General features: G+C 38.3%; 2 protein-coding genes and 1 pseudogene across 3 annotated transcripts; 2 read left to right on the top strand and 1 right to left on the bottom strand.

The window, feature by feature from the left end:
• Positions 1–1422: 1422 nt before the first annotated feature.
• On the top strand, positions 1423–9863 carry BORCS7 (BLOC-1 related complex subunit 7). 2 transcript variants are annotated; one of them, XM_039871329.1, is made up of 5 exons: positions 1423–1639; positions 7262–7324; positions 7429–7472; positions 8410–8446; positions 8952–9863. In XM_039871329.1, exons 1-4 carry the CDS (start codon positions 1502–1504, stop codon positions 8432–8434), a joined length of 270 nt encoding a protein of 89 aa, XP_039727263.1. In that variant the 5' UTR covers positions 1423–1501; the 3' UTR covers positions 8435–8446; positions 8952–9863. The 2 variants fall into 2 exon arrangements, with proteins under 2 accessions (XP_039727263.1, XP_039727262.1); XM_039871328.1 differs by having other exon boundaries at positions 1425–1639; positions 8410–8430.
• A 4262-nt stretch (positions 9864–14125) lies between these two features.
• On the top strand, positions 14126–26012 carry AS3MT (arsenite methyltransferase). Its single transcript, XM_039870903.1, is given in 15 exon segments — positions 14126–15371; positions 15373–15416; positions 16381–16445; positions 16448–16530; positions 17025–17044; positions 17046–17139; positions 18798–18915; positions 20325–20456; positions 20545–20552; positions 20768–20882; positions 20885–20922; positions 22355–22391; positions 22394–22535; positions 23487–23578; positions 24363–26012. Coding segments are annotated over 13 exon segments (969 nt in total). The 5' UTR covers positions 14126–15221; the 3' UTR covers positions 22459–22535; positions 23487–23578; positions 24363–26012.
• Positions 19434–19552, bottom strand: LOC120610008 (uncharacterized; annotated as a pseudogene).
• Positions 26013–27082: the final 1070 nt, after the last annotated feature.

The raw sequence follows: 27082 nt of genomic DNA, 5'->3' as shown, positions 1-27082 counted from the left end.
ACCACAGGTGGCTACTTGTTACCATGGCTGTAGGACAATCAATCTTTCCCTAAGTTTATGAGTGTGCAGCGACTGGAGTCTCCTACACCACTGTTGGGAATGTAAAATAGTAAACAACTTTGGGAAATGGTTTGGCAGTTTCTTGAAAAGTTAAACACCTACCATATGACCTAGCTATTCCATTCCTAGATATTACCAAAGATAAATGAAAACAGCTCACATAAAGACTTGTATATGAATGTTCATAGAAGCTTTATTCATAATAGTCCCCAAATAGACCCAAATATCCATTAACAAGTGAGTGGATAAACAAAATGAAGTATATCTAAGCAATGGAATGTTTCCCATCAGTAAAAAGAAACAAACTAATGACACACACAACCATGTGGTTGACTCTCGAAATCATTATGCTGAGTGAAAAAAGTCACACACACAAAAGTATTTCCTGTATGATTCCATTTATATAACTTTCTAGAAATACAAATTAATCTATAGTGCAGGAAAGCCCATCAGTTGTTGCCTGGATTGAAGCACAGGTGGACTACAAAGGGGCACTTGGAAACTTCTGGGGGTGATGAAAATGTTCTGTATCTTAATAGTGGTGGTGGTTCACAGGTGTTACACATCTGTCACACTCAAAAAATTGTACACTTTAAAAGAATATAGCTATCACACATAAATTATACCTTAAAGAACAAGAAATGAAAGAACAGACAAATGAATCTAAACACTTGGAATAGAAGGTAATGTTAATCCCGAGTATAGGTGATTTTAAATAAAATTTACAATATGCCATTCTCACTTCTCTTGTGCATTAGCTAAAAAAATAGAGCTACATGAAATATTTTAGATACTATTTCCAAGGTAATGTTTGCTTCTAACAGAACAAAGAGGTCATTTATCATTAAAAATTACTAGTGGCGTTGAGAATTTACGTATATTGGCCATTTGGTTTTTAAAAATTGCCTGTTGTGAACTTTGCCATTTTCTTCTGTTGGGTTGGTCTTCCTAGTTCCTGTTTACATGCCTCAACAGCCTGAGAACTGCCTGGAGACCAGGACTGTATCTCATTTCTTTCTCTATCCTCAGCCCACAGTGTTTGGTATTTCGTTCATGAAATGTTTGTTAAAATGGCACTGAATGATCTTAAGTCTTTGGGGACTTTAACATTATTATTTTTTTTACAGATGAGCACAAGATGCAGAGGTTGAATAATTTGCAGCCAAACAACTAAACCGCAGAATTGGGACTGCAATCTAGGCCTTCTGATATTAAACCATGGTTTTACCGAAAGTGTCCTCCAACCCCTCCAGAGGTGTTTGCCTGGGCTCTGTCTTCCTTAGGGATCACCTGAGTATTTTAAAATAATTTAAACTTGGGCTAGATTAACGTCCGTAGGCGCATGCGTCCCTTAAACCCTCCACTTTTCCTTCCGCTTTGCCGGTCTTCTGGCCCTGACGCCTCGCCATCACCCGTGCGGAGGCGTTCACTAGCTGAGGGGATGGCGACAGGGACGCCAGATTCGCAAGCGCGATTCGGTCAGTCCGTGAAGGGGCTTCTCACGGAGAAAGTGAACACCTGCGGTACTGACGTGATCGCGCTCACTAAGCAGGTGCTGAAGGGCTCCCGGAGCTCCGAGGTGAGCTGGGAGAGCTCTCCGGGCCTCTTACCCTGAGGCACAGCCCGTCTTCCAGGGTTGTGGGAAGGCGTCGCGTTGCATCTTGGGAATTGTAGGCTGTGAACCGGTAGCGGAGGCTAGCGCTCGTTCGCGGAGCGTTGCCTTCTGGGTTCTGTAGTCTCTGGGACGACTAACGCTGTAGGAGGGGAGATGATGAGAATCTACTTTAAAGCGGTGATTGTTGCAGGGCGGCAGTTGAGACAGTGATCCCAACCAGTTTCTCATTTGTTTCTCGGGATTGTCTTTAGCGAAGATCTGTTCCTTTCGGCCCCGAAATTCCGTATGATTTTGCCCTCAACGTCCCGTATTTCTTCCCTAATTTTGTGCATCATCTGTCTGAGTTTATTCTTTTCTGACTTGTCTTTCTGGGCACGTTCTTGGTTTTCTGTTTCTTAGATTAGCTTTCTTCTTTGCCCTGATTTCCCCCTTATCAGGCTGGTTCCACGTATGGAATTATTTGATGCCTTTTCATGACAGAAAGCTTTATATACGTACACGCTATCTCTCTCCAAAAAGACCTGTCTGTTTTACTAGATATTCACCCAAGTGAAATGAAAATCTATGTCCATACAAAGACTTGTAAATGTTCATAGCACCTTTATCCGTAATAACACCAAAGTGGAAACAACCCAAATTCCCATTGACAGGTGAAGGGACAAAATGGGTTTTATTGACCTGGCCATTTACACACCTAAGTTTTTACCCAAGGAAAATGGAAACTATGTCTGTCATTTTGTTACATAAATCAACCACACACATAGCATGTCATTTAAGATGTCCAGATTTGGTTTCTTTAAAGTGGAACAACATCTTGAATACAACTGTAAAACAATTTGAGTACAATCTTAGATTTCTATGACTTTGTCCTGTAGGCCATTGTCTTGCTCATAATTAACTTAGCAGTGTATCTTAGCTACTCACCTTCAACAAATATTTTTGATTTTTGAGTTAGTTTTCATAGAAATAGCAACTCTTTAATTTTTTTACTCATATTTCATCAGTTTCTGTGTTGTTATGTTATGCAGTTGCAGAAGCAAGCCTAATATGTCCACAAGTCTTTAGATTTGTACATGAAGGTTCATAGCAGTTGTATTCATATTAGTTTAGGGTCCAATAGACTTGTCTTTACAGAATTAGCTTTTGTGTTATTTCCTTAGCTTTTATTGATAGTGGCTACAAGAAACAACTGTATGAAGCGTTTGCATTTACCATAACACTTTTGTTTGAAGTCACTAGTCTGGCGATCCCAAAGATGCTTTGTGTGAGGTCCCACATGATATATTCATTTAAGGATTCAACGTCAGAGGAAAGTTATCTCTTTTGAAGAATTGTCATATTGCCTTTTACCAAATAAGAATTATGCAACTCATTGTGTTTCACTTTTTGCCTTGGTTGCACAGAAGTTCTCATGTCAGCTTTAGTGGTAAACGTACTTCCTTCTCTTTTTCATGACTTTTAGGAAAATGTGTGTATGTATGTGCACACACACAGTTTGGTATAAATTGTCTTGAATCTTTTTTGGAGAGAAACATAGTAAAAATATATAAATTAAAAAAAATAGATGGTGTCTATAGTCCATAGTTAACCACTAGCATGAACTGAGCATCCATATTCATCATAATAAACTTACATTTATTGAGCATCTACTATGTGCTGGACACTGCTGTGTTTTCTGTAGTTTAATTTGTTAAGTCTTTATAATCACTAATAAAGGATACAGAGAGAATACATACTCAAAAATTGTGCACTTTAAAAGAATATAGCTATCACACATAAATTATACCTTAAAGAACAAGAATTAAATGAAAGAACAGACAAATGAATCTAAACACTTGGAATAGAAGGTATACATAGAGGATACAGAGAGGATACAGAGAGGAATTTAACTTGTTCAAGGTCACACAGTAGCTAGGAATGCGTAGAGCTAGGATTCAAACCTAAGCAGACTGGTTCGAGGCCCATACTCTTGGACAACACCTTTCGTGTGGTACTAGCTGGATTAAGTGTCCAAAAAGCTGCTATGACTGCCCCGATGTGGCTTGCTCATTCCTGTTCCTCCTCCCGTGTATTTTTCACATTTTCACATTTTTCAGTAAGTGGTGTGGCTTGAGTTAAGCTGAAACCAATCCAACTTTCAGAGGCAGGGTTGATGTATCATCTCTTGTCTCTGAATGTGGTCTTTTTACTGGATCTCTTACATGACACTTATCAATACCATATCGCCGTTTTCTATACTTACATGTTTTTGCCATTTCCTTTAGTAGACTATGAGGTTATTGGAGTGTCTTACTGGGTTTCAGTCCTTCTCAGCCCATGGAGCATTCCTTCTCTCTTCCACCGAATCCACATAGCTATTCCGATGATTTCTGTGTGTGAAACACTCATTCCACAGCATTCATTTAAGAAATATTTATTGTCTGCTCTGTGTCAGGAGCTATTCAAGGGAGAGGTGATAAACAAAATTAATCTCTCTACTTAGGAAGCTAACATTTCAGTGAATAGACAGAGAAATGAAACATAAAAAATTGGCTGGTTATAAATGCTGTGAAAAATACAGCTGGGAATAGAGTGGTGAAAGAGTTTACCTCAACAGAGTGGTCAGGGAAGGGCTCTCTGAGCAGGTGACATTTGAACAGACACTTGAACGAAGTGAAGGAGCAAGCCATGTGGACATGTGGAGACAGAGAGTTCCAAATAGAGGAAGTGGCAAATGCAAAGGCCTTGAGATGGGAATGTGCACAGGAAAGTATAGAGGCCAGTAGGGCTGGAGCAAAAGTGAGGGAAAACAGCAACTTGCGCCCACAGCGCAACGAATGCTTGTGGCTGTTACGTTCCTCTCATGACACCTGCACTTCTCCTCCAGTTGAATCGTCCGCTTAGTAGTGGTCCTTTGTGTTTTTTCCTAAACCCGTGTAAGGCACTTATGCTTGCTGTTGCACCTACGTTAACGAAATAATAAGGAAGATGATGAAATATGAGTGAAAAAAAAAAAAAAGATTTGCTATCGATGAGGTCGAAGTGGAGTGCTAAGACAAACTGTTACCGAGTTAATTATGAGCAAGACAATGGTAAAAGCCGGGGGGAAAATTCCTAGAAATCTAAAAAACTTGTACTCAGATGGTCTTATAGGTATATTCAAGATGTTTCACTTTAAAGAGACCCAAACAGGAAACCTTAGATGTGGTTCATTTAAGAAAACGATGCGCAAGGCCACTGAATATATCTATCATCAAAGAAAAGGCCTTGGTACTACAGCAGGGGTCCCCAGCCCCCAGGCCCCCGACAGTTTCCGGTCTGTGCAACGGGAGGTGAGTGGCAGGCGAGCGAGCGAAGCTTCATCTGTATTTGCAGCCACTCCCCAGCACTAGCATCACCGCCTCAGCTCCACCTCAGATCAGCAGGCATTAGATTCTCATAGGAGCACCGGTCCCTGGTGCCAAAAAGTTTGAGGACCACTGTTCTACAGTACAACAGCTCCTGCATTTCAGGCAGTCACAGGTCCCCTCAAGTCTATCTTCTAAATGTCTTTCATTTACACAACGCCCCCCCTTTTTTTCCTTATCACTTCTGTGGTTCAGGCCACTCTCACTGCTTGCTTAGACTACTGCCATATTTTGCTAACCAATCTCTCTACCTTTAGTGCCCCCTCTAGTCCATTCTGCTTACCACACTTCTAAAACGGTAAATCTGATCATACCACTTTTCTGTAAAATTACATTTAAGACAAATTCTAAACCTCATCTTTTAGGCTTTAGCTTAGAAGTCACTTCTTTTAGGAAGCCCTCCCTGAACACCTACCTGTGAAATGGGTTAGATACCCCCACTCCTCTGTTCTCATGCTCTCAAGGCATCCGGTGCTTCCTTGTCAGTACTTACAACAAATTATTGTAGTGCCTGTGTCCTTTTTTGTAACCCCAGATTGTGAGCCCTGTAAGGACAGTGACTGCGTCTCTTACTGGCATATTATAAGCACTTAATAAATATTTGCTGAATGAGTGAATGAATGACAATTCCAATAGAACTCTTCCTTTCTGCCATTAGTTTGTCAGTCATCATCCCCCATCTATAGGAGTTTGGACTTTGCTTCTTAAAAGTGGCCACAGCAGGGAACAGGTACTCTCATACATTGTGAATGAGAATATAAAATGATATAACTCTGTTGCAAGGGAATTCAGCAGTATGTAGCAAAATTAAAACCCTCTGGTCCAGCTGTCACAATCATGATTCTATGAGTCTGTCTCAAAGATATGCTGGCAAAAAGATGCCAGGTATATAAGATACTTTTTTTGTAGCACTGCTCATAATAGCAAAAGACTGGAAACAGCTCCAAAGTCCACAGTGGAGGACTGGTCGAATACTCTTATGGGACGTCTGGATAGTGGAATACTCTGCTGCTTTCAGTGTATAGTACTGTAGATCCAGCTTGGTGTATACTGTCAAGTAAAAATAATAGGATGTGGAAGAGGGCATATAGTAGGTTACATTTTAAGTAAAGAGGACAGAATATGCATATCTCTCCCTTGTTTTAAAAAGGAACAGTGGAAAGATAAACCAAAAACTAATTTAAAATATTTATGCGTAGGTGAGAGAGAACAGGGAGGGGAAGGGAAAGGGATGGGAGGTCTTACTTTATTGTTTTGACTTTAGAAGCTTGTAAAGGTTTATTAATTTTAAGACTTAAAAAGGAAAATAAGAAAAAGTTGCCATGGGGGAAGGACTCTGGGGGCTGTAGCTGTGCTGGTATTCCTGGTTAACTTGAAGTCATGGGTCTCCTTTTCACCAGAGTCAGACCCAAGGGAGCAGGGAAGATTAGCAGGACACATAACGGTAGCTCCCTTTACATGGGTGGAGTTAACGTCTGCCAGGAACAGGATGCAACAATAGGCCAGAAATCTCTGAGCTCTTCTTGCCTCTCAGTGCGGAGTCACATCTCCTAGACCACAGGCCACCCAGTTGAATCATAGGTCAGCTTTCTTCTCTTGGTCCCAGGACCCAGCGATTAGTGAACTCATTACAATCCGCGTCCACATTCTCCTTTCTTTTCTCTTCCCCAGCCCTATCTGGCATCCTTCACTTGGTGGTTTCCTACTTTAAATCCTGAGCTTCTTCCCAGGCCTTTTTTTTTTTCCCCCTTCTGTGGCTCTCACTCCATTTCTAAGCAGCTACATTCCTTCTTTCCTTTTCAGGTCTATCCTAACCCTTGCCCCCTCACTCCTCTCAAACTACCCCAAATCTCAAAACTGCCTTTAAAGAATCAGAAGTTAGGTTCCCTCTAGGCTTGTGCAAAGGTTTTTTGCAGACTTCTCTCACACTTGACTAATAAGCTATGCAGAGAGCTCAGCAGTTGTGGAACACTGGAATTCTTAGGCAGTGGCCTTTGGAACAGATGTCGAGTCCCCTGCCAGAACTGCCACAGTGACAGTGAAATGGATTTTCAACAATGGAACATTACCCTCTATTACATTTGGAGTGTTTGTATGGGAGAGTGCGGGAGATGAGAAGGCGGTAGTATAACAGCTGCAGAGAGAAGATTGCAGGAATTTTGGAAATTTTGATTATTACCATTTTATTTTTGTCTTTTAGCTGCTAGGTCAGGCAGCTCGAAACATGGTACTACAGGAAGATGCCATCTTGCACTCGGAAGATGTAAGAAACCATTTCTTTTATGATTTGGGTTTTATATACATAGTTTGTATGGCTCCAGGGAAGTAGAATGTTTTACTTCTTTGTTGTTGTTTTTTTTAATGCAGAGTTTAAGGAAAATGGCAATCATAACAACCCATCTTCAATACCAGTGAGTATGCCCTCTCCACTGACTGCTTACTCCAAAATCATTATCCTCAGCCTGCTTCTTGTTGCCTTGGTGCTTCATCACATTTTCCTGTGGAGGCAGGAGTTGGGAGTACAGGTGGGGTTGGTCAAGGATGAGTTCCTTTTGGGAAAGATGCGTGAGACTACAGAAGTTAGGGTTGGAGGGCGAGATCAAGAGCAGGGACCACCTTTTGTAAACCTTTCTGTGTTAATTTGAGGGCTCCTCAGAGAAAGACACTGTAAGCCCCATAAGGGCAGGGCCCATGCCAGGACCATGCTAGCACAGTGCTTGGCACCCAGTAGGCACTTAATCAGTATTTGTCGACTGTGCCTGAGCTTTCTCCTGAGGAGTCTGCGCCTTCACTGGGGAGTCAAGTGTAACTGTGACTTGTATCCTACATAGGCCGGCCCTGGCTATATGTAAACCATCCAGGAAATTTTGAAATGTAGATACCTTCTCCATTATAATTTTGGATAAAATTATAATTTTATTAGCTTTTCATCTATTTCATTTTGTTTTATATTTTACACAGTTGATATTTTACTTATGTTCTATTGGAAATTTAACTCTTGCTATTTAAATAGCTAGACGTTCATTCTTTGGGTGTGTACATATCAGGTATGTGACCATTTGACACCGCATACATAAACTGAATTTGAGGCATGCATGTCATTTTTTGACCATATCCCACACTCTATGATAGAGTATTATTACCTCTTTAGATTAAGAATCTATATTTTTTAGCAGCTCTTCACTCATATTGAACAGGGGATCAAAAGCACCAACTTAGGATAGACAGAAATATTGAATGTGTATAAGCTGGAAATTTGTTCTGCCTATGTATATCTGGCCATAAATAACTTCTGCTAGTTCACTGAGTTTTCTTTTGTTTATTTTCTTCTTTCCTTTTCTGATTTAGGCAAGAAGCTATTCAGAAGAAGTAAGTAATCCCAAAGGTAGGGGAATGGGTGACCAACTGACACAGGCTAGGGGGAATTATACCGCTGGACCTAAGATCAGTGCAGAGCTCTGGTTGACAGTTGACATACACTCTGGGATAGCTCATTTGGGATATAAAGAATATAATATATTTCAAAGGCATGCAGTAAATCAAAGGCATGCATGGCTAGTAAAGGCTTTCTAAAAGTTACAGGGTGTGGAGACCAACCTTAAGGAATAAAAACTTTTTCCATTGGCAATAATAAGTAGAGTAAATGTGTTAAAGTCATTGAACAGCCTTGTTTTTTCTTAAGTGGATTAAATTTGCAATATTGTTTACACTACTAATTGGCTATACAAACCTTTTCTTTGTAGTTTTAAAACTCCTAGGACACTAATAGGCCAATGTAAATTTTGATTTAGCGTCAACAGTTCTTATACATTAAAGTACAAATAATTTACACGAAGAGATGTCTTTATTGCTCATCTTGGATAAACTTTTCTCTCTATCCTAATTTCTAGTGTTGAGCAGTCATCGGATCTACAGGATCAGTTGAATCATCTGTTGAAATAGAACCGTTTATAAGAAGGCTTTGCCTGATGCTGAGGAGGAAATATCTAACAAAACCATTGTAATGTGGGGTTGATTTTCCATTTTCTTCTCCAAAAGTTAAGTTAGAAAAGATTTGTGATGATGTACAGTTTCTCCTGAAAAGCAGCTAGATGGTTGAATTTTGGAAGCATTTCTTGAATCAGACTAACCCATGCGCATATTGAAGTTTTAAGTTGCTCTGTTTTTTTAAAGTTGCTCTATTAGTTTGATATTAAAGCAAAGTTAAAAGATGTCTTCGCTTTTCTCATAGAACTTTAATGTCAAAAGCCATATTGTCGAAATGTGACCCTTAAGCAAATACTGAGTAGTGTGTTACATTCAGAAATAGAGCTTCTATTGTGAACATGTAAGAATAATTAATACTATTTTTAAAGATATTTTATTTAAATCATACATTCAGGAAATATTTTAATTTTATGGTCACAGAATGGTGATAGGTAATACTTGTTTTCTTTTCTAATAACTAAGAGGAGATACTTATTTTATTCATTGTAGCAAATTCCTAAATAAAAATTAGACAAAAAAATATATATATATATTTAAAAGATTATATCTAGCCAGCTGCAAGCTCTTGCCTTGACCTGCATTCCTAGAATTTCTTTGTTGTTGTGACTTTTGATTAAGTGGCCTTGGGTTCATTTTGTAATTTTGCTAGTAATCAGCAAATTCATGTGCATGACATTATTGCCAAATGCGAAGGCCGCTGAATTACTGTGAGTGATTGCAGTGTGGGGTGGAGCCATGGGGCAAACCTTATATTTGTAGTTATTTACCCATATTTGTTGAATTCATCCTGTTAAATGGCATTACCATTGTCTATAGGCAAGTCTGAATGTCTTTATTTTGAGTTTCTATCCTGTTCCAGTTCAGTTTTTAATTTACTAAGGGTTTGGGAGAAAGCTGACATAAGAAAATGATGTTTTCACTAAAAGAAAAAACAAAGAAGAGTCCAATTTAAATCATATTATATATCATCAAATTGACTACTCATATATTGCATGTATTCCTCATTGTACATATACACATTAACTTAAGGTAAAGACATACTAGGTATGAAGGAATTCACTTATGCTTTTATTCTAGAAACATTTATTATAAGTATTAAATGTAAACAGGCCCAGTTTACCATTAAGAGAAGTGTTGCATACTTACAGCAAATGTCATATTAAGAGTAAAACATTCGAAGCATTTATCCAAGGATGTTACTATCGGTGTTTCTAGTTAACATTTTGCTGGTGGCCATGCCTAGGGCAGAAATTAAAAATAAGTATAACTATTGTTATCATATGGTAAGATTATCTGCTTAGAAAAATCTAAGGACTAAAGATTTTTAAAAACAGGGTTAGCAATTTAGAAAGCAGAAGTTCAAGTAGCCAAGTATCCAAATATCCAAGAAGCAAAGAAATACTTAAGATGAAAAAAAATTAAAGGGATGGTCTAAGTATTTTTCATCATGCTGGAACAAATATGAAGAAGCAGTGATTGTTTACATTATATATGATAAAATAAATTTCACAATCAAAATTTTAATAGTAAATAAAGGTAAAATTTACATTAAATAATAAAAACCTGGTAGTACTGAATTTAGTTGTTTTAAAGACCATAATGCTAAAATACATGAAAGAAAAATAGCCAGAAATGTGAAAACAGGCCAAAATGTAAACATAACTTGATAGTTTGTTTCTCATAGAAATATACAGGTTACATAGATTTAAATGGTGATCAAACATATGGAAACAAAAAATGCTTCTTTAACTTCTGGGTTATAGAGGATATGTTGGAGGATAATATTTTTAAACTAATGAAAATTCAACTTCTATGCAAGAAAATTTGTGTGATGATACCAAAGCAGTAATATGAAGAAAAGAAAAAAAATCATGCTTTAAATCTCTGTATTAGGGCTAAGGGTAGAAATAAAAAAAACATTTTAAGGGATTCGTGTTTAGAATTTAGAAATAAAAAAAGAAATCAAAATGGAATAAGAAAATGAAGCATGAATAACAAAAATTTGAAAATATAAGAAACCATTAATTGGTTCTTATAGATTAAAAAGTGTCAACTCAATTATAAAAGTACAAATTAGTAAATTTATAGTTGAATAGAGGATATGTAAAATAAATCAATTAGATTTGAAAAGTTATCTGTCAACTTGATGCTAAAAATTTGATTACTAGTATCAAAATATCTAGCTCCCTATAAAGATTTATTATTACAGAACTGACATTTAAAAGAGAATATGTCCAGACCGTTTATGAGAAATGTTTTCAAAAATAACCAATTAAAATGTCATTTGCTTGTATGGCTTTCCCAAGACTTTTCTAAATTGTCAAAGAAGAAATCATTTCTATATACTCCCAAAGTACAGAAAATGATAGTAAGATACTCAGTTCATTTGCCTAACTAATGTGGGTTTCATTAAGAAAAAAAAAAGATAACATAAGGAAATTTAGGGGATTCTTATTTATGTACATAGATGGAAAAGTCCTAATAAAATCTTAGAAAATAGGAAATATTTTGGAGAATGATAAATTCCAGAATTACAAAGTTTATATAATAGCTATGAAATACATATTAATAAGAAAAAACAAAGTCATATATCACTATAATATCACTATAATATACAAAGAGGCGCTCGAAAAATTTCAACTTCTATTTCTAATTTAAAATTTTAAAAAATTTCTTTCTAAAGAGTATGTTTTAAGAACCAACATATAATATTTGGTAAAGAAGAATCAAAACCCCCCAGAGTATTAGAGCTGTATGGGACCTCAAAGGTGATTAAATTCTTGCCCCAGGTTTTATAGATGAGCAGGGAGATGAAATGACTTACCCAAGGTCACCGAGCTTGAGTAGGTCTTTTGACTACTGGTCTAGCTCTGTTACTTTCCTTATAAATAGGAACAAGGGTTTCACCTGTCATGTTTAGTACTTAATACAAAGGAAAGGATTTTGTAAGTAATTCAATTCAGTCCCTTTGCCCTAGCTCTGCATCTCTGGCAAGTAGACATCTAGCTTCTGTTTGAATGCTTCTGGTATTTGGGGACTGGAAGTTGGGGTTGGGGACCCCTGCTCCAGAACATCCTTTACTTAGGGATGCTGACCATTTTGGAAAGCTCTGCTTCTGTGTACTGAAACCAAATCTGCATTTCTGAACTATCCTGGTATTGTAAAACCGGTAGCATCCAAGGTGGATTGTGGGGAGGTACGCATAAGACAATCCTTGGAGGGAAGGAGAGAAAATATGAAAATTTCTACATATGTTTATTTTTATCTTAAAAAAAAAAGAGAAAATTAGCTTTTGCTACTATTTAAAATATGGCTTGATATGAGACCTCTAATTTGGACTATGTGGCATACTGATCTACATCGCATACTTGTCATTTAGCAAAACAAAACAAAAAACTGTGGCGGAGGCACTGATCGATCAGTGTGAGTGATAGTCACAAGCAATCTGGTCCAGAATCAGCCTTGCACATTAGATACTGGAGGGAAAACTGGGAACCACTCAATATAAGTTGATGGTGGTTTGCTTTGTTGAAGTTTATGTGTGTGTGGTTTAAGTGGATTAAGGCTTATCAGATGATTCTTGTGAATCACCACAGATTGGAGATAATATAATAAGGCCAAAGCACAAGTGAAAACGATAAAGCCCTTTCCTTAACTCCCATTAATATGTCTCTTCAAGATAAAGATGCCATTTTAACAACGAGTGGGAAAGTGACTGCTTTTCTAAAGGAACAAATTTTATGGAGGGAGTGTTTAGAAAACTAATATTTAGGAGTGTTTTCATCATTACATGATTGCCAAAAAACTGATACCTTTCCAAACACTAATTTTTACATACTTTATAGTTGGAAATAGTCTAACTTATAAAAATATTCCAATAAGAGTTTTTTTTTTCCCCCATGGGTTTAATTTGTTAAGAAAGTAAAAATACCTATTAATATTTAACAACAACTAATTGACATCAGGAAGATTGTTATTGGTAGATGAGATTGAAAAATGAATATAATTTAGTAAATCTTCCATTTAGATATCCTTTCACTTGGAACCCCATATTTCCTTACTATCCTGATGAACAGATATGCTTGTTAAAACCACAAAAGGAAATAAGATACATAAGATACAAGGGTGGAAGAACAAGATAAATAAATAAATACAACTTTCTGCAAGATATAATGATAATACCTAGTAGACACAGTGAATTGACCAAAAATTGTAAGAATGAACTGAGTGAAGTTGCTTTCCTAAATACAATTCAAAATTGACTAAGAATGATACAGTATTGATTCCATCTCTATGACATTCTGGAAAAGGAGGGAGAACAGATGTATGGTTGTTTTGGTGTGAATGCAAAAGGGGCTATGTAATAAACCTAACAAGCTAGGGGTGGGGGGCACATGGCAGGCCTGACAAGCTCAGTGACTGAAAGTAACCGCATAGGATTGCCTGATTATAAATTCCTAAATGGGCAGGTCATAGCTGATACTCACTCCCAGGCCTATAGCTTCCTTACCAAAGATCAACCTTTGCCTTAAGGGAGTCTTGTCCATTGTTCTTAGGCATCTAGGATAACATAGCTTTGAAATGTCAGAGTAATTTTCTAGAGTCCTTGAAGGCAGAACTGCAGACACCAGAGCATGAGACCACAGAACCCCTCATTGTTATCTTGTTGCCCGCATACCATCTCTATATTAACTATCCTGTACCCACCAATGTAAAAGAAGTATGTTTCTCCATTTTGCTTTTTACCCAATTCTAGAGATTTCCCTGCTTTGCTTTCTCCTGCCTTTTTAATCTACCACCAATGGATTTCATGTACTTTCTTTATGTTTCTCCTTTGATTCTAAATGCATACAAGGAACTCAAAACTGCCATTCTCCAGAGCAGTGGTCCCCAACCTTTTTGGCACCAGGGATGGGTGCTCCTGTGAGAATCTAATGCCTGCTGATCTGAGGTAGAGCTGAGGTGGTGATGCTAGCGCTGGAAGGCGGCTACAAATATAGATGAAGCTTCTCTCATGCTCACCTGCCTCTCACCTCCTGCTGTGTGGTCAGGTTTCTAACAGGCCACTGACCGGTCTGTGGCCCAGGGTTTGGGGACACCTGCCCCAGAGCATTTTCTTAATCCATCGTCTTGCTTTGGGACATGTCCTCAAAAACTTGGCTCAAATAAACTGTTATAAAACTTTTCTATAGGGTTGGACAGTCTTTCCTCAACAGCAGGGCTTTTAGTACAAAGGGACAAGAAGAAACTTTTTGGGGAGAGAGGACTATTCTAAGTCTTGATGGTGGCCATGTATATGTTGGTCAGAATTTACAGAAACACACACTAAAAAAAGGTGAATTTTACTGAATGTAAATTATATCAATAAACCTGACTTTAAAAAATAGGTGGAGAAAAGGTGATATCGTTCCCCAAACGGGCAAAAATCAGTACATATGGGGGTATTCATTTCAGTCAGAATAAGATTTATAAAATGAAAATCACAGTGAGCAATAAAGGATGATTGTAATTAATTGCAATAGCCTCTTCCTGGTTGGAAAGACTAAAGACATCCAAGATGACATTGGGCCCGGGTGGGTCAGAGCTCGAGGTTACTGCGCTGCTGCGTAGGCGTGGAAGAGCTGGAGGGTTTCTACAGCCCCGAGGCACATCTGGCAGGCGGAGGCTGCATGCTGCCTTGGAAGCCCGCTGGGCTCAGGGCTGCCTGCCCTGGGGTTGGGCCTTGGGCGCACTCAGCCTCGGGAGCCGACTTGGGGGACTCGAGTGTCGGAGTCGGGAGGTCCAGGGGACAGTGAGTGTGCCACCCCTCGCCTTCCGCGCAGGCCCCCAGCCCCTTTCCCTGACCCCCTCCTCCACCACCACCTCTAAGTCTCTGGGCCTGCTGCGTGTCTATCCCGGTGCTCCCCTGCCCCAAGCCTGTGCTCGGCACCCTCTCCTTTCAGCTCCCTTTCCCCCACTCTATGCAGTGGCCGCCCTGCACCCAGCGACTCACCCAAAGCCCAATCGGAAAGGACTTGCAGGCAGGTGAGAGCAGTAGAGAATGGCCAAAGATACAACCTCGGCCGGATGGGAGCCCTAGGCCTAAGAGAGCCCAGGCAGTGCCTCTGCCCCCCAGCACCTCTGGGACGAGGGCAGGGTAGAGTCTGGGCTTAGAGCTTTTCAGGGAGGTTTGGATGGGTGGGCCTGCTGACACCGGCGTCAGCATTTCTCTCCTCGACTCACCCCACCTGTGCCTCCTGGGTCAGACCTTCGATGGGCAGATGCTGAAGAAATCAGCGGACCTCTAGGCCAATGCTTGTGTCACTGCAGCCAGGCCCATAGACCCCCAAGCACATCTGGGAAGTTCTGCAGAATGGACATGAGAGGAAGTAGCCTTGAGGAAGAGTGCTCTGCGCTGCCCCCATGAAGACCCCAGATAACAGCTTTCTCAAAAGATAGTGATGCTGCTTACTAGGAATTAACCTGTCTCCTCCAATCCATCTGACCCTCCTTGTCTACCAGAACTGATAATCACAGCACTGACCATCTTCTGCTCTGCTAAAGAACTTTCAATGACTCCCCCTCCACCCTTTACTCACACTCCTTGGACCTGACATTCAAGACGGGCCAGCAATTTGGCTTTTTCTTCCTAACCAACCTTGGCTCCCTCTGATACACCATACTCCTCTAGCCAGGCCTTTCCCTTCCTCCTGTCATCAGAACTGCCAGGATGACTTTTACCTGCCCAGCATGCAGTTATCAATCTGGAATGCCTTCCTCCTCCTTTCTACCTTCCAAATCCTGCCCATCCAGCACTTCGCTGAGGTCCTACCTACTCTGTGAAGCTTTCTCCAATCCTCGAGCACCCCCTTCCCCAAACCACTATAACGCTTACTACCTGTGCCACTTAGTTTGTCAATAAATCACGGGAAATGTTTCTGTGCTCATGTTTTACCACCCAGGTTAAGTACACCTAAGGGACAGAAATTTTGTCTTACATTTTTTTCTGCAATAACTAGCACAGTCCTGGACCTGCATTAGATACTCAGCTAATGCCTAAATGTATTTATTCAACAAATATTTTAGGTGGCTTATTTGTCTTAGTACCTGGCAGAGTGCCCAACAACACAGTGGTAAGCAAAGCAGTCAGAGTCCCAGCCTTAATGGAGCTTCCAGTTTAGTGGAGGAGATAAAACACTTAAATCAAAATTGACTGAATGATGGAAGGAAGGAAGGGAGGAAGGAAGGAAGAAAAGGAGGGAGGGAAAAAGGATTTATAAGATTTAGTGGTTCCTCATCTTCTAGTCTCCAGAAGGGAAAACAGTACGCGTATATGTATTTTCTATTTCCCAGGTATTATGGCTGTGGTCTGGTTATCCCTGAGTGTCTGGAAAACTGTTAGATTTTGGACTTGGGTAGTCAAGTGGCAGAGATTGCTGTACATTTAGTCAGATGGTTGGTGAGAGGGGACATGTCACTGGAATAGACATGAGAAACGGTCAGGCGAGGCAACGATTTGGAGGATAAAGAGGAAAAAATTCTCAAAAGCATCCTTTTAGAGATAAAGTTTCCTCTGTGACTCTTCAAGGAGAACTAAAGAAGGCTGCTAGACGCCGTGCTCGTTTGGGCCACTAGTGCTCTCTGCCTTGGAAACTGTGAACTTTGACAGTTACGGGCTCTTCTGGGAGAACAGAGTCAAGAGGTTTGATCTGATATATGAATATCTTAATGACCCAGTGGAGTTTGAGCTTTTCCTTCCTTCTGCCATCGATCCAGCAAGATTTTGTTAATGAATGAAGAGCTTATTCAAGCAGGGAGATTATGCCCCAATGAATTGTCCCAGGCTGCAGTATATCCTACATGCCCAGAGTAACCTTGAATACTTACCCAAAAGAGTCTGAGGGAAGTATATTCCATTGGTGAAAGGAAAATTTTAGGGGAAATGTAGTGTATTTTTTAAAATGTTGATTATCAAATCTATATTTTTCTTCCCTTAGGTAGAAGTGGCTAAAAGATATTGAATATCACATGGAAAAACATGGCTTCCAGGTACCCAATGGCTACACAGAGAAGCTGAGAGAGACTGGAATCAAAAATGAGAGTTATGAAAAAAACAAATGAGAGTTATGATGTTGTTATGTAGGTCCCTATCCTTACTGTTATGAATATAGCCCATTTCCTATTGAACACACAAATGTCACCACGTTTTGCTGAACCGATTCTCATTTAGGGTTTTAAACTAAACTTAGCATGACTTAATAAAGGGAAGGAGCTGATTTGAGCTGCTCGTAGCCCATGGCTGCAGAACGCACTAGCCCAAGAGAGAACTTATTTTGAACTTAACCATACACCAGTGAGCCCCAAAGTCCAGCAAGATCATTGAGTCTGCTCATACAATATACACTGACTTGTTACGTTTCATATTATTTTCATAGAAAATTACAGGAGTCCGTGTTTCTCTTTTTTCTTCAATTTGTTGCCAAATCATGCCCAAGTGACCATCTTAATAAACCGCCTTGAGCAACTTAGCTTGTTTACATGTGGCATAAGAAATGCCTTGTGCAGTAGACATACATCTGATCTCAGGTCATTTTGTTGCATGGTGAACATCAGGCAGAAACAAATAAGCATGCCTGATATTTTTTCTGCACAGTCAAACTTGCTAACGATTTATTGAGATTTTAAACACTCTGTCCATCTCCTTCGTCTTGAGAAAACGTTGAGTTGGGGAAGAGAGGAGGGAGGCAGGAAGAATGGTATAGCTTTGAAAAAATAGTGGAGCAATCTTTAGGGACTAAAAGAATTTGAAGATCTCCAAGTAGTGTGCAGATTTGCTTGACATTTTCTTTTTATTTTAGACCGAATGGTGTTTTATTGGATGTTAAGATATTTGTTTTATTTTGTCTCCTGTTTGCTGCTGTGCATGATCCTAGAATGCATATACAGAGCAGCAGAAACCTTAGACTGACTACTCAAGGTTGCTATAAATATACTCTTATAGCTTGTACAGTGTTTCTCAGGGCTATTTGTTTCATATCTATCAAGATTCCGGATCTTTGGGAAGTTAAAGATGGAACTTTAAATTAACTGCCTTCTGAAAAGAAAATGTGCAGGGGCTCCCCACCCTCCATATGCGTGAGATGTGTATCTTCATGATAGAAGATATTCTGAGAGTTTTAGTTTATAGGGTCCTCGTAGAGATCAAATAAGAATATCTATATAGAAATGATTTAATAATGCTTAAATTAGTATGGCATTTTGTAGACTAGCTCACTGTCTTCACCAAGATGTATTTGTAAAAGACATTATTGTAGAAACTAAACCTCCATACTCTTGAAATTAGTTTAATAAAATCTTAAAATTCCTGCTCACTCATATGCCTGAGATTTTAAGGACAATATTGAAAAAAATGTTATTATAAAAGTAAATAACAGCATACCAAAAGTTATATAATTTTTAAAGGAGAAGAAGTTATGAATACTATTTACTTCTGTTAGTTATACAACAACCTGGGGTCTGCATTTGGTTCAGATTTATTGGCTCAAAATTTAGGTAACCTGAGTGTTGTGAAGTTTTTTTCTCTTGTAAAGCTGTTTTCCTACCTATCAGGTAGGGCACTAAAAAAAAATCTTGGCACTTGGCTGTTGATTCTAACTAGGAAGGCAGCTGATTATTTCTTCACAAAGGGTCAGCTCAGGCACTTTCCCTGGTTTTTAAAATTGACTTTATCGCCTCATTCCTTTCTTTGCTATCGGGGACGAATGTAATCCTTAACCTTGTTAGGACTAATTCTGCTATGTCAGCATGGTGGGGAGCTATACTTTAGTGACGTCTATGCTAACCTTGAATTGCCAGAAGAGATCAGGACACACAGTCTTATGGGGAGGCGTTTTTTTGTTTTGCTGTGTTTTATTTTAAGGCAGATACTTGTTCCCATACAGAGCTCCATTCTGCTAACATCCAGGATGAGGCTTTGTGACATGGGAACACATGGATTAGGTCAGGAGGCCTAGGTCCCATCCCCTGCCACTCAAAAAGTGGTGTGACCTTAGACAATATAATTAATCTCTTTGAGTCACTGTTTTCTAAATTGTCAAATGTAGATTATACTACAATCTGCTTATAGGCTTTTATAAAGATTAGATGGGATAATGATGTGAAAAATACTTGGAAAGCTGTAGTGTGGAAATGAGAGCAACTGTTCCAAAACTGATGTCCCCTTCACCGCCTTATGTTCTCATCATTATTGTGTTGTTTATTCCTTTATCGTCATTATAATGGAGTCTCTGGAAGTCGAGGAGATAAATGCATATGTGTGGTCAGTCTGACTATGAAATCAAAAGTTCTTCTTTTTATTTAATTAAACAATTTATTTATTTATTTATTTATTATTTATTTATTAATTACACCTACAGCACCTGGTCTTCCAAGGGAGTCTCCCATCCAAGTACTAACCAGGCCGGACCCTGCTTAGCTTCTGAGATCAGCCGGGATCAGGCATGTTTAGGGTGGCATGGCTATAAACAAAAAGTGCTTATTTTTAAAATAAATTATATTAACTTCTTTCTTATTATACAATAATAAATGAATATTGTTAAAATGTTGGAAAATCAAAAAAAAAAAAAAGAAATTGCAACTAATCATATAGCCCAGCAATAACCTCTTTAACATTTTAATACATATCCTTTTAGTTTTTCTTTCTGTGTGTGTGTAATAAAATTGGGGCATGGTTTTTATAGAACTTAGCATTCTAATTTTATTTTGCATATTTCCTAAGCCTAGAAAATTTTAAATATGCTTTAAATGTTTGTGTTATACAACCAGACCTATACTTTATTTGACCATTTCTTTATCATTGATCACTTAGATTGTTTATAATTTGTTGATGTAATAAAAAAACTGTAAAATGCCTCATGAACATTAATAGTTGTTTTAATAGCCGATCATTATGATATTAATCTGGAGCTAACAAGCTATTTTGTAATTTCTCTTTTATGCCTTTTTACTTACATAGTATAGTACTTTCTAGAATGTGACCTAATACATACATGAATATTATGATTGCAGCTGGATAGGACCGCTACATTGGTGACTGTCCTGAAGAATGGTTCCTAGAGATCATTAGCTAGCATACTCAATTTTAACCTTGACTTTCTGGACTTTGGGGGGACATTCAGGTGATCCTCTATTTCTAGGACCTATGTTTTAACTAATACCATATCCTAATCAATTATGTAGAAGAGTAATTCCCTGAATACCTAGTTGTATTGATTGGTCTGTAATTTTTCTATTTTTAGGTGAGTGCCTAGGTGATACTTTGTACTGGAAGGACCTTGTCATCCTTGCCCCCAAATCTAGGTTCTGCCTTCCACGTTTGGTCACTGCCAGTCTCATTATGATTCACAACGAGGAACTAGAAAGAGTGATCGGTAAGAAACAACAGCAGGGAATATTATAATTATACCCTGAATGGTTCAGATTTAGTGATTAGCAAATGTCTACTGAGTCTCATTGAAGGAGACTGTGTCATCTGGAAACTTCCATGTTTATCTCCTGTTTAATGGCAATCTCCTAAAATTTGGTATTTAATAATGCACTTTGAAGTTATTCAGTAAATGGAATGAGGTGCCTAGAAAGATAATTGATGGCATGTAAAGAAGAAAATCATCTTTATAATATGTATGCTCTTCATCTGCTGAACAACCCAATAGCTGTTCGAGTGCTAAAGATGAACCATGAGAATTCTGTTTTTAGGTGACCATCATTCTGTTTCTGAACATTTTGCCTCTTCAAGCTCTCTGAGACAGGACCAGACAAAAGATGCCAAGTTATTTACAATGGAGGACTCACAGGACATAAAAAGAACCAATATTTGATGCAAATTTCACATTTAAGGTAAATAAAAATTTCATGACTTCTGTTTTTATCCTTACTCCAAGTACCTTTTCTTAACCTTGCATTGCTTCTCACTTTTTGGGTGTGTGTGTGTGTGTGTGTGTGTGTGCGCGCGCGCGCGCTGAACCATTGAAAGTAAGTTGCAGATACTATGATATTTTACCTTTAAATATTTCAGCATGCATCTCCTGAGAATATTCTCCTGAGTAGCCACAATACCATTACCACACCTGAGAAATTTTATTTGTTTTATGAAAAGCATCATTCAGACATCAGATTAATAGAATTATAGAAAAGCAGAATGGAAAAAAAATCAGAGTACTGCATAATAGTATTTCAGTTGTTTAATTGTATCACAGAATTAAGGAATTGTTGTGTTTAATGGTGACACATTTAGTGGTGACATTTCTACTGTTCTTTGTAGAGTAGGTTTTGTTTCCTTAAAATGGAAAAGTGCAGGCTTTGGAATCAGATACCTGGTTTCGAATTCTGGCTCTATTATTTATTACTTGGGTCAACTTGAATAAGTAACCAGAATTCTTCGAGATACAATTTGCTCCAGTGTAAAAGCAGGGATAATATCTACTTTGCAGAATTTTTATAAAGGTTAGCAGTAATGTAACAAAACATTTGTACATACATTCGTACATGGGAACTCAGTAAAGAGAAGATACTGAGTTATTTTTTTTCCAAGATGAGAGGATTTTCTATTTCCTTCATTTTTTTTTTGTTCAGATAACATCTTCAAATTTCTTAAATACTTCCTGGTGCAGTGAACCCATTAATGCTTTTCACCAATACACTGCCCCATGATGTACTGCCTGATCCAAAAGAGTCACAGAATTGGAGAGGGAAGGGCTTTTGAACCCATTGCTCTGGCCTAGTGGCTTTCAAAAAAACATTTTTAATAGCTAAATTATTTTTTAAAGCAAAGTCTTATTTAAAACAGTATTTACTCTGTGTCAAGCATTGCTTTACATAACCTCAATATATGAAGGGATAAAAGCAGAGTTTATCTGATCAGAGCAGGGGTTGTATAGATCAGAATCTCCTGTGCTCACTCCTGGTTCCCAAGGCATGGGCCCCTTACACACTTCCCAGGCACCCTGGGACTAATGGAAATACACTTTAAAAACCACTAGTCCAAAGCCCTCATTTTAGTGATGAATAAGGTGAAGCTCAGAGAGCAGTGGATTTCTATAGTTGCCTCTGAGCAGCAATGAGTGTCCTTTCTTGCTGATTATGACACTAGTCAGTTCTATCCAGAAATAAGCATGAAACTGACAGCTAGGTCTGAACACGAGTGAATTCCATGTCAGAAAGTGTTGTCTTTTATCCTGAAATGCCACTCAATAGTAAAACTTCTGGGTGTTTTTCTTGTATTGAGGCTAAAGTGGCATTTCTTAAAATGTGTTTTTCATGCACCTTTCAGGTGGGAGAAATTGTCAAAGTGAACAAGGAAACAGCAGCAATCTGAAGAATTCACCATCTGACCAAGATCTTCTGATCAGACCAATTGGAGAGAAGTTGCTTTAGAATCAAAGGCTTGTTTTCAATTCTCGACCCTCAGAGAACCATTTAAAAAGTCACTATGCTTGCCACAGACCGCTAAGGCAAGAAACAGATCATTATTCTTTTAGTTGGTCATCATAAATTATTTCTAGCATATTCGTATCTATAAAATTATTTGAATTAATTTCATAACTTCATTTTTTCAATTCTGACAGTAAATCAGAGATTCCTGACTTGCTGCATCTGTGAACGGACATTTGAGCATCCGTGAACTCCTTAAAATTATATGTGTATGTGTGTATTTTCTCAGGAAGGGGTCTATTACTTTCATCAGATTCTCAGAGAGGTCCAGATACAAAAAAGGTTAAGAGCTACTTGGAAAAAAATTATTCAAATTAAACATACCTATTTTTAAATCTTTTAACAGAGATAGTCAAATTGCCCTCCAGGGAGATTGTACCAGTCTATATGCCTACTCACAATGTATGAGAATAACTTTTCCCTGTACTCTTACTAATAATATTAAGTATTCTTTTAAAAAATCTTTCCTTGTCTGATAGGCAGAAAATAATTTGTTGTTTTGTTTTGCTTATATTGAACTTTTTGATATATCTATTGACTAATTATATTTCATCTATTGTGAACTTCCTATATGATTCCTTTAACCATTTTCCATTAGAGCGATATTTACTTTTTTATTGCTCTTTAAGAAATTGTCTATTATATGTTGCAATATATACTGTCTATTATATGTTTCTCAGTATGTCTTTTATCTTTGATTTGCTTTTTTCCCTGGATAGACAGTTTCAATTTTTGTGTAGTAATTTCCTTTATAGTTTCTGCTTTTGATGTTATGATTAGAAAGACCTGTTCCATGTGAATATTATACATTTACCTATATGGCGGTCCCCCCCACCACTTATCCAAGAGGGATATGTTCTAAGACCCCCAGTGGATGATTCTTGAAACCTCAGATATGGATTGTAACATTATATGTATTCGAATTGGTTTACCCCAACAGTCCCCCTTCTATTCTGCCTTATTTTTTTCAGCCTGCAGATGTGCCAATGTCTTTAGAGCAGTTCCAAGTTCTTGAAATAGGAATAACTGACACTGAAGGAAGATTTAAAGGATGAAACAGCTGGTATGTCCTAGAAATATGCCCTTGTGCCCTTGGGGGAGGATGCTTATATCTTTTTTATGGCAGACTTTTATGATAAACCCTCAAGTACAGTGCAGACAGGCAGCGTGCAGGGACGTGCTCGTACTTCCATCTTCCCATTGGTTGTTGCAAGAGAGAGAGAGGAATGAAAGATGAAGTCTCTTTTGAGGACTGACTCCATGATGACTGTCTCGAGAGTCCTTCTTTTTCTCTTCTTTCTTCTCTCTCCTCCTCCTCCTTTTAAAATCCTGACAAGCAATGTATATTTTGCCATTAAAAACCATATTATCGTAACACTGTACCATCTGAAGTGACATGACTAGGATTCATGCTATGTATTGTCTGGCTTCAATTAATAGTAGTGGTAGAAACACATGACGCAAGCAACAGTAGTAGTGATACAGGGGACCTCTATTGAACAGGTACTATGTCTAAGGCACCATGTCATTTAGTCTTCACAATAAATCTTATTATCCTCATTTTATAGATGAAGAAATAGAGGCTCAGAGAGATTGATTTACTAATCTAAGGTCACACAGCTCGAAAGTGATGAATTTGAACCCACGTATTTTTCCAGAGCTGATATTCTTGCCCAGTATGCTGTACTACCTCTCCGTATTTGTACTTGTCATAGAATCACAGGATTTTGGTGCTGGAAAGGACTGCTTATTGATGTCTCACCTTTTATTTCTTTTAAGTCTTGAGATCTTTTTTAGGGCTGGGAGGATACATTTGGAAGTGATTTAATATCTCTATCTTCTATTAGTAGAAAGGATGTGGAGTGGGAAGAAGAGTAAAGAAAATCATTTTCCTGGGTAAAGAAGAGGAGAAGCTAACTCTTCTGACCAGGAATTCCAGTGCATTGAGAAGAAGAAATACAATGAATGTGAAGGCCTGGCATCGCCAGCCGGCATCACCAGCCCTCTTTTAGGCTTGGGGAGTCCCTGTTGGATGCTCATCTGCCTGTTAGGAAGCCCAGATCCAGGCAGATTTCTTCATTCTAGAGAGGTGGAAACTGAGGGTTATAGAGGCCAAGGCCATCAGTAAGTTATTTCAGTTAAAGGGAATGGGCCATGGACTGTCATTCATAAACGTAGAGTCTGTGCTTCTCTTGTATACCCCTCTGTTTGCAGAGACCAACAAATAGTAAGAGTATAAATATATGTTTAATGAATTCATTTTCATTACTTAAGGTGGCTTGTTCATGCTCTTGATTTCTTACCTTCGTGCCTGGTTTTTCATTGGCCCCACTGTCACTGCTGTTTGAGGCATCCCATTTGGAGATGGCAGGAGGAAAAGTAAAGACTGCCATCTTTTCTTTTGAAAACTCCACTCACTACGCGCTGAGATCTTGCTGGCTATTGGCAATCTCAACATCTTAACATCGGCGATTGCTAATGATGGCCCTGGTATCTGGGCTTTACCTTGTCTTGCACATGTGTTTCTGGAGGTTAGAGTACGGGATGGGAAGAAGTTTCAGCATGTAACTATCTCAGTTCCAAAAGAATAACTTGATTAAAATCTTCAGAGAAAGGCAGCCACTTTTATAACTGAATGGCTGATGCAACTCCCAGGACCCCAAGCAACTGTAAAATTTTATCTCCCTTCTATGTAAATCCATTAAATTAAACCAAAATACCTTTAACTTGTCCTTTCATTTTTATTTGCCTTTTGACAGATTCTAATCACTGATCCATTCAAGCTTGCAGAAGAGTCTGACAATATGAAGTCCAGATGTTCCCCCAGTGTTGCTAGAGGCTGCCGTGACACACAAAAATAGCTGCTAAAACTATAGCTAGCCTGAAGACATTGGGCTGGAGGCTAAGGAATGAGTTACACATGTCATTTAACCTGCTCTTCCCTGTGACACAGACCATAAGAAAGGATAAATGGCAAAAAGCCACCACATTCTAGATCACTGATAAAAAGAAATGAATTAATTTTAGAAGATATTAATGAAGGATTCACAGCAATCACCTAAGGACTTGTTAAGCAATTTTTCTCTCTCAACTAAGTCAATGTTCTGGTGCCACCTAGTGGTCATAAATGGAACTGAAAAGCAGTCTTGACCACTGGGGCAAGAAAGGCCTCAGAAGTGAGACTTGGCAGAGTCTCAGGAAAAACATCTTCATTCTGACCTGCATAGCAACTTTTAGACTTTTTAGCATGTTTGATCATTAAACAAAGTTTCTACTGAAATTGTGCTAATCATGCCAAAAGAAATTTGGTAGGAGTGCTCTTAACTGATCTTTTAAACCAAATACTTTTTAAAAATTGAATGTAGAAAAGTAATGAATAATTAGCAAATTTTTTGACCTCAGGTCATCCTAATAAATAGCAACATAATGATTACTATAGTAAATTCTAACCAGATCAAGAAAAGAGTTTGATAATTTTTAAAAGAAGAGCTGGGAGATTGCTGGGTTTTCTTTTCCTTTATAAGGTACCTTAGGAAAGTATTAGATTTAGTTCTAGTTTTCATAGTTAAAGAAGATTAAGGAATATTGCCAGGCAGATTACATCATTAGAAATTAAGAACATTAAGGAGGATTTCAAGTATGATTAAATAAACTGAAGTCCAGTTGTACTTGAAGACTTCGTTGGAGGACATGGAAAGATGCTCCTTGCCATGGGAAGTTGCTAGTTAATTTCTTAGTAACAACCTTCAAGTAATGAAGAGTTTTAATTAGAAAATTTCAGCCAGTTGCCCTGAGTTCAGTGCGCAAACACCAGGGGGAACTGGCATGGCCCAAGAGATTTTTTTTTTTATTAGGGGTATGAGAATGTTTAGGCCTTGTGAAACATCAGGATGGATTCTACAGAGATGGACTTCTCTTTTAACACAGCTGTTAAAAATGGAGAAATTCTCAGATTACTAATGGATTCAGCTCGACCCTGACTTACTACTACAGACCAAAGGAAGGACTGGGTGATATCTTTTAAGCACTGATTCTAAACAGTGCTTTCTTGATTTTAGCGTTCAATATTTAGAGTTCAAGAAAACAGTGCTTTCTTGATTTTAGAGTTCAATATTTACCCAGTCATAACCTAATTTAATGGCAGCATTAGTTAGAATGGTATAGCTGGGGTTAAGCATACTTCACTATCCATGAGCTCAAGGTTGTCCTACTAGAGAGGAAATGATGAGAAGAAAGGGTTTTCTGATTATTTGGCTTATCAGCTCTTCTGAATTTAGGGGAAGGAGGTATTAGCCTTTCACTTGTCATTCTGAGCTCTTAGTTCCCCAAAAAAGATGCTGAATGATAAGATTGGGCCAGAATATAGAGATTCACGTTGTTCTTTTCCTAATAACGTATTTTATACATGACTTTCCAACAAAAATATACATTGTAAGAATTGTATTTGACTTAGAATCTAAAAAAGATATGTATTAGACAATATAAAATTAAAGTGGATATGTTTTGCCCAGAAAAAAATGCCATAAATAATTATTTAAATATTTAAAATAGGTGTAATATACAACTA

This window comes from Pteropus medius, unplaced genomic scaffold, assembly GCF_902729225.1.
Source record: "Pteropus medius unplaced genomic scaffold, Ma_sr-lr_union100, whole genome shotgun sequence".
NCBI lineage: Eukaryota > Metazoa > Chordata > Mammalia > Chiroptera > Pteropodidae > Pteropus > Pteropus medius.
The sequence above is the reverse complement of the archived record's forward strand: the minus strand, read 5'-3'. Positions and strand labels throughout refer to the sequence as shown.

What these genes read in the sequence shown, in the direction of transcription:
- BORCS7 (XM_039871328.1), top strand. Translation starts at nt 1,502, where the DNA reads ATGGCGACAGGGACGCCAGATTCGCAAGCGCGATTCGGTCAGTCCGTG. An exon ending in AGGGCTCCCGGAGCTCCGAG is followed by an intron (nt 1,640 to 7,261) that starts GTGAGCTGGGAG and finishes TTTGTCTTTTAG; the next exon opens with CTGCTAGGTCAGGCAGCTCG. An exon ending in ACAACCCATCTTCAATACCA is followed by an intron (nt 7,473 to 8,409) that starts GTGAGTATGCCC and finishes TTTCTGATTTAG; the next exon opens with GCAAGAAGCTATTCAGAAGA.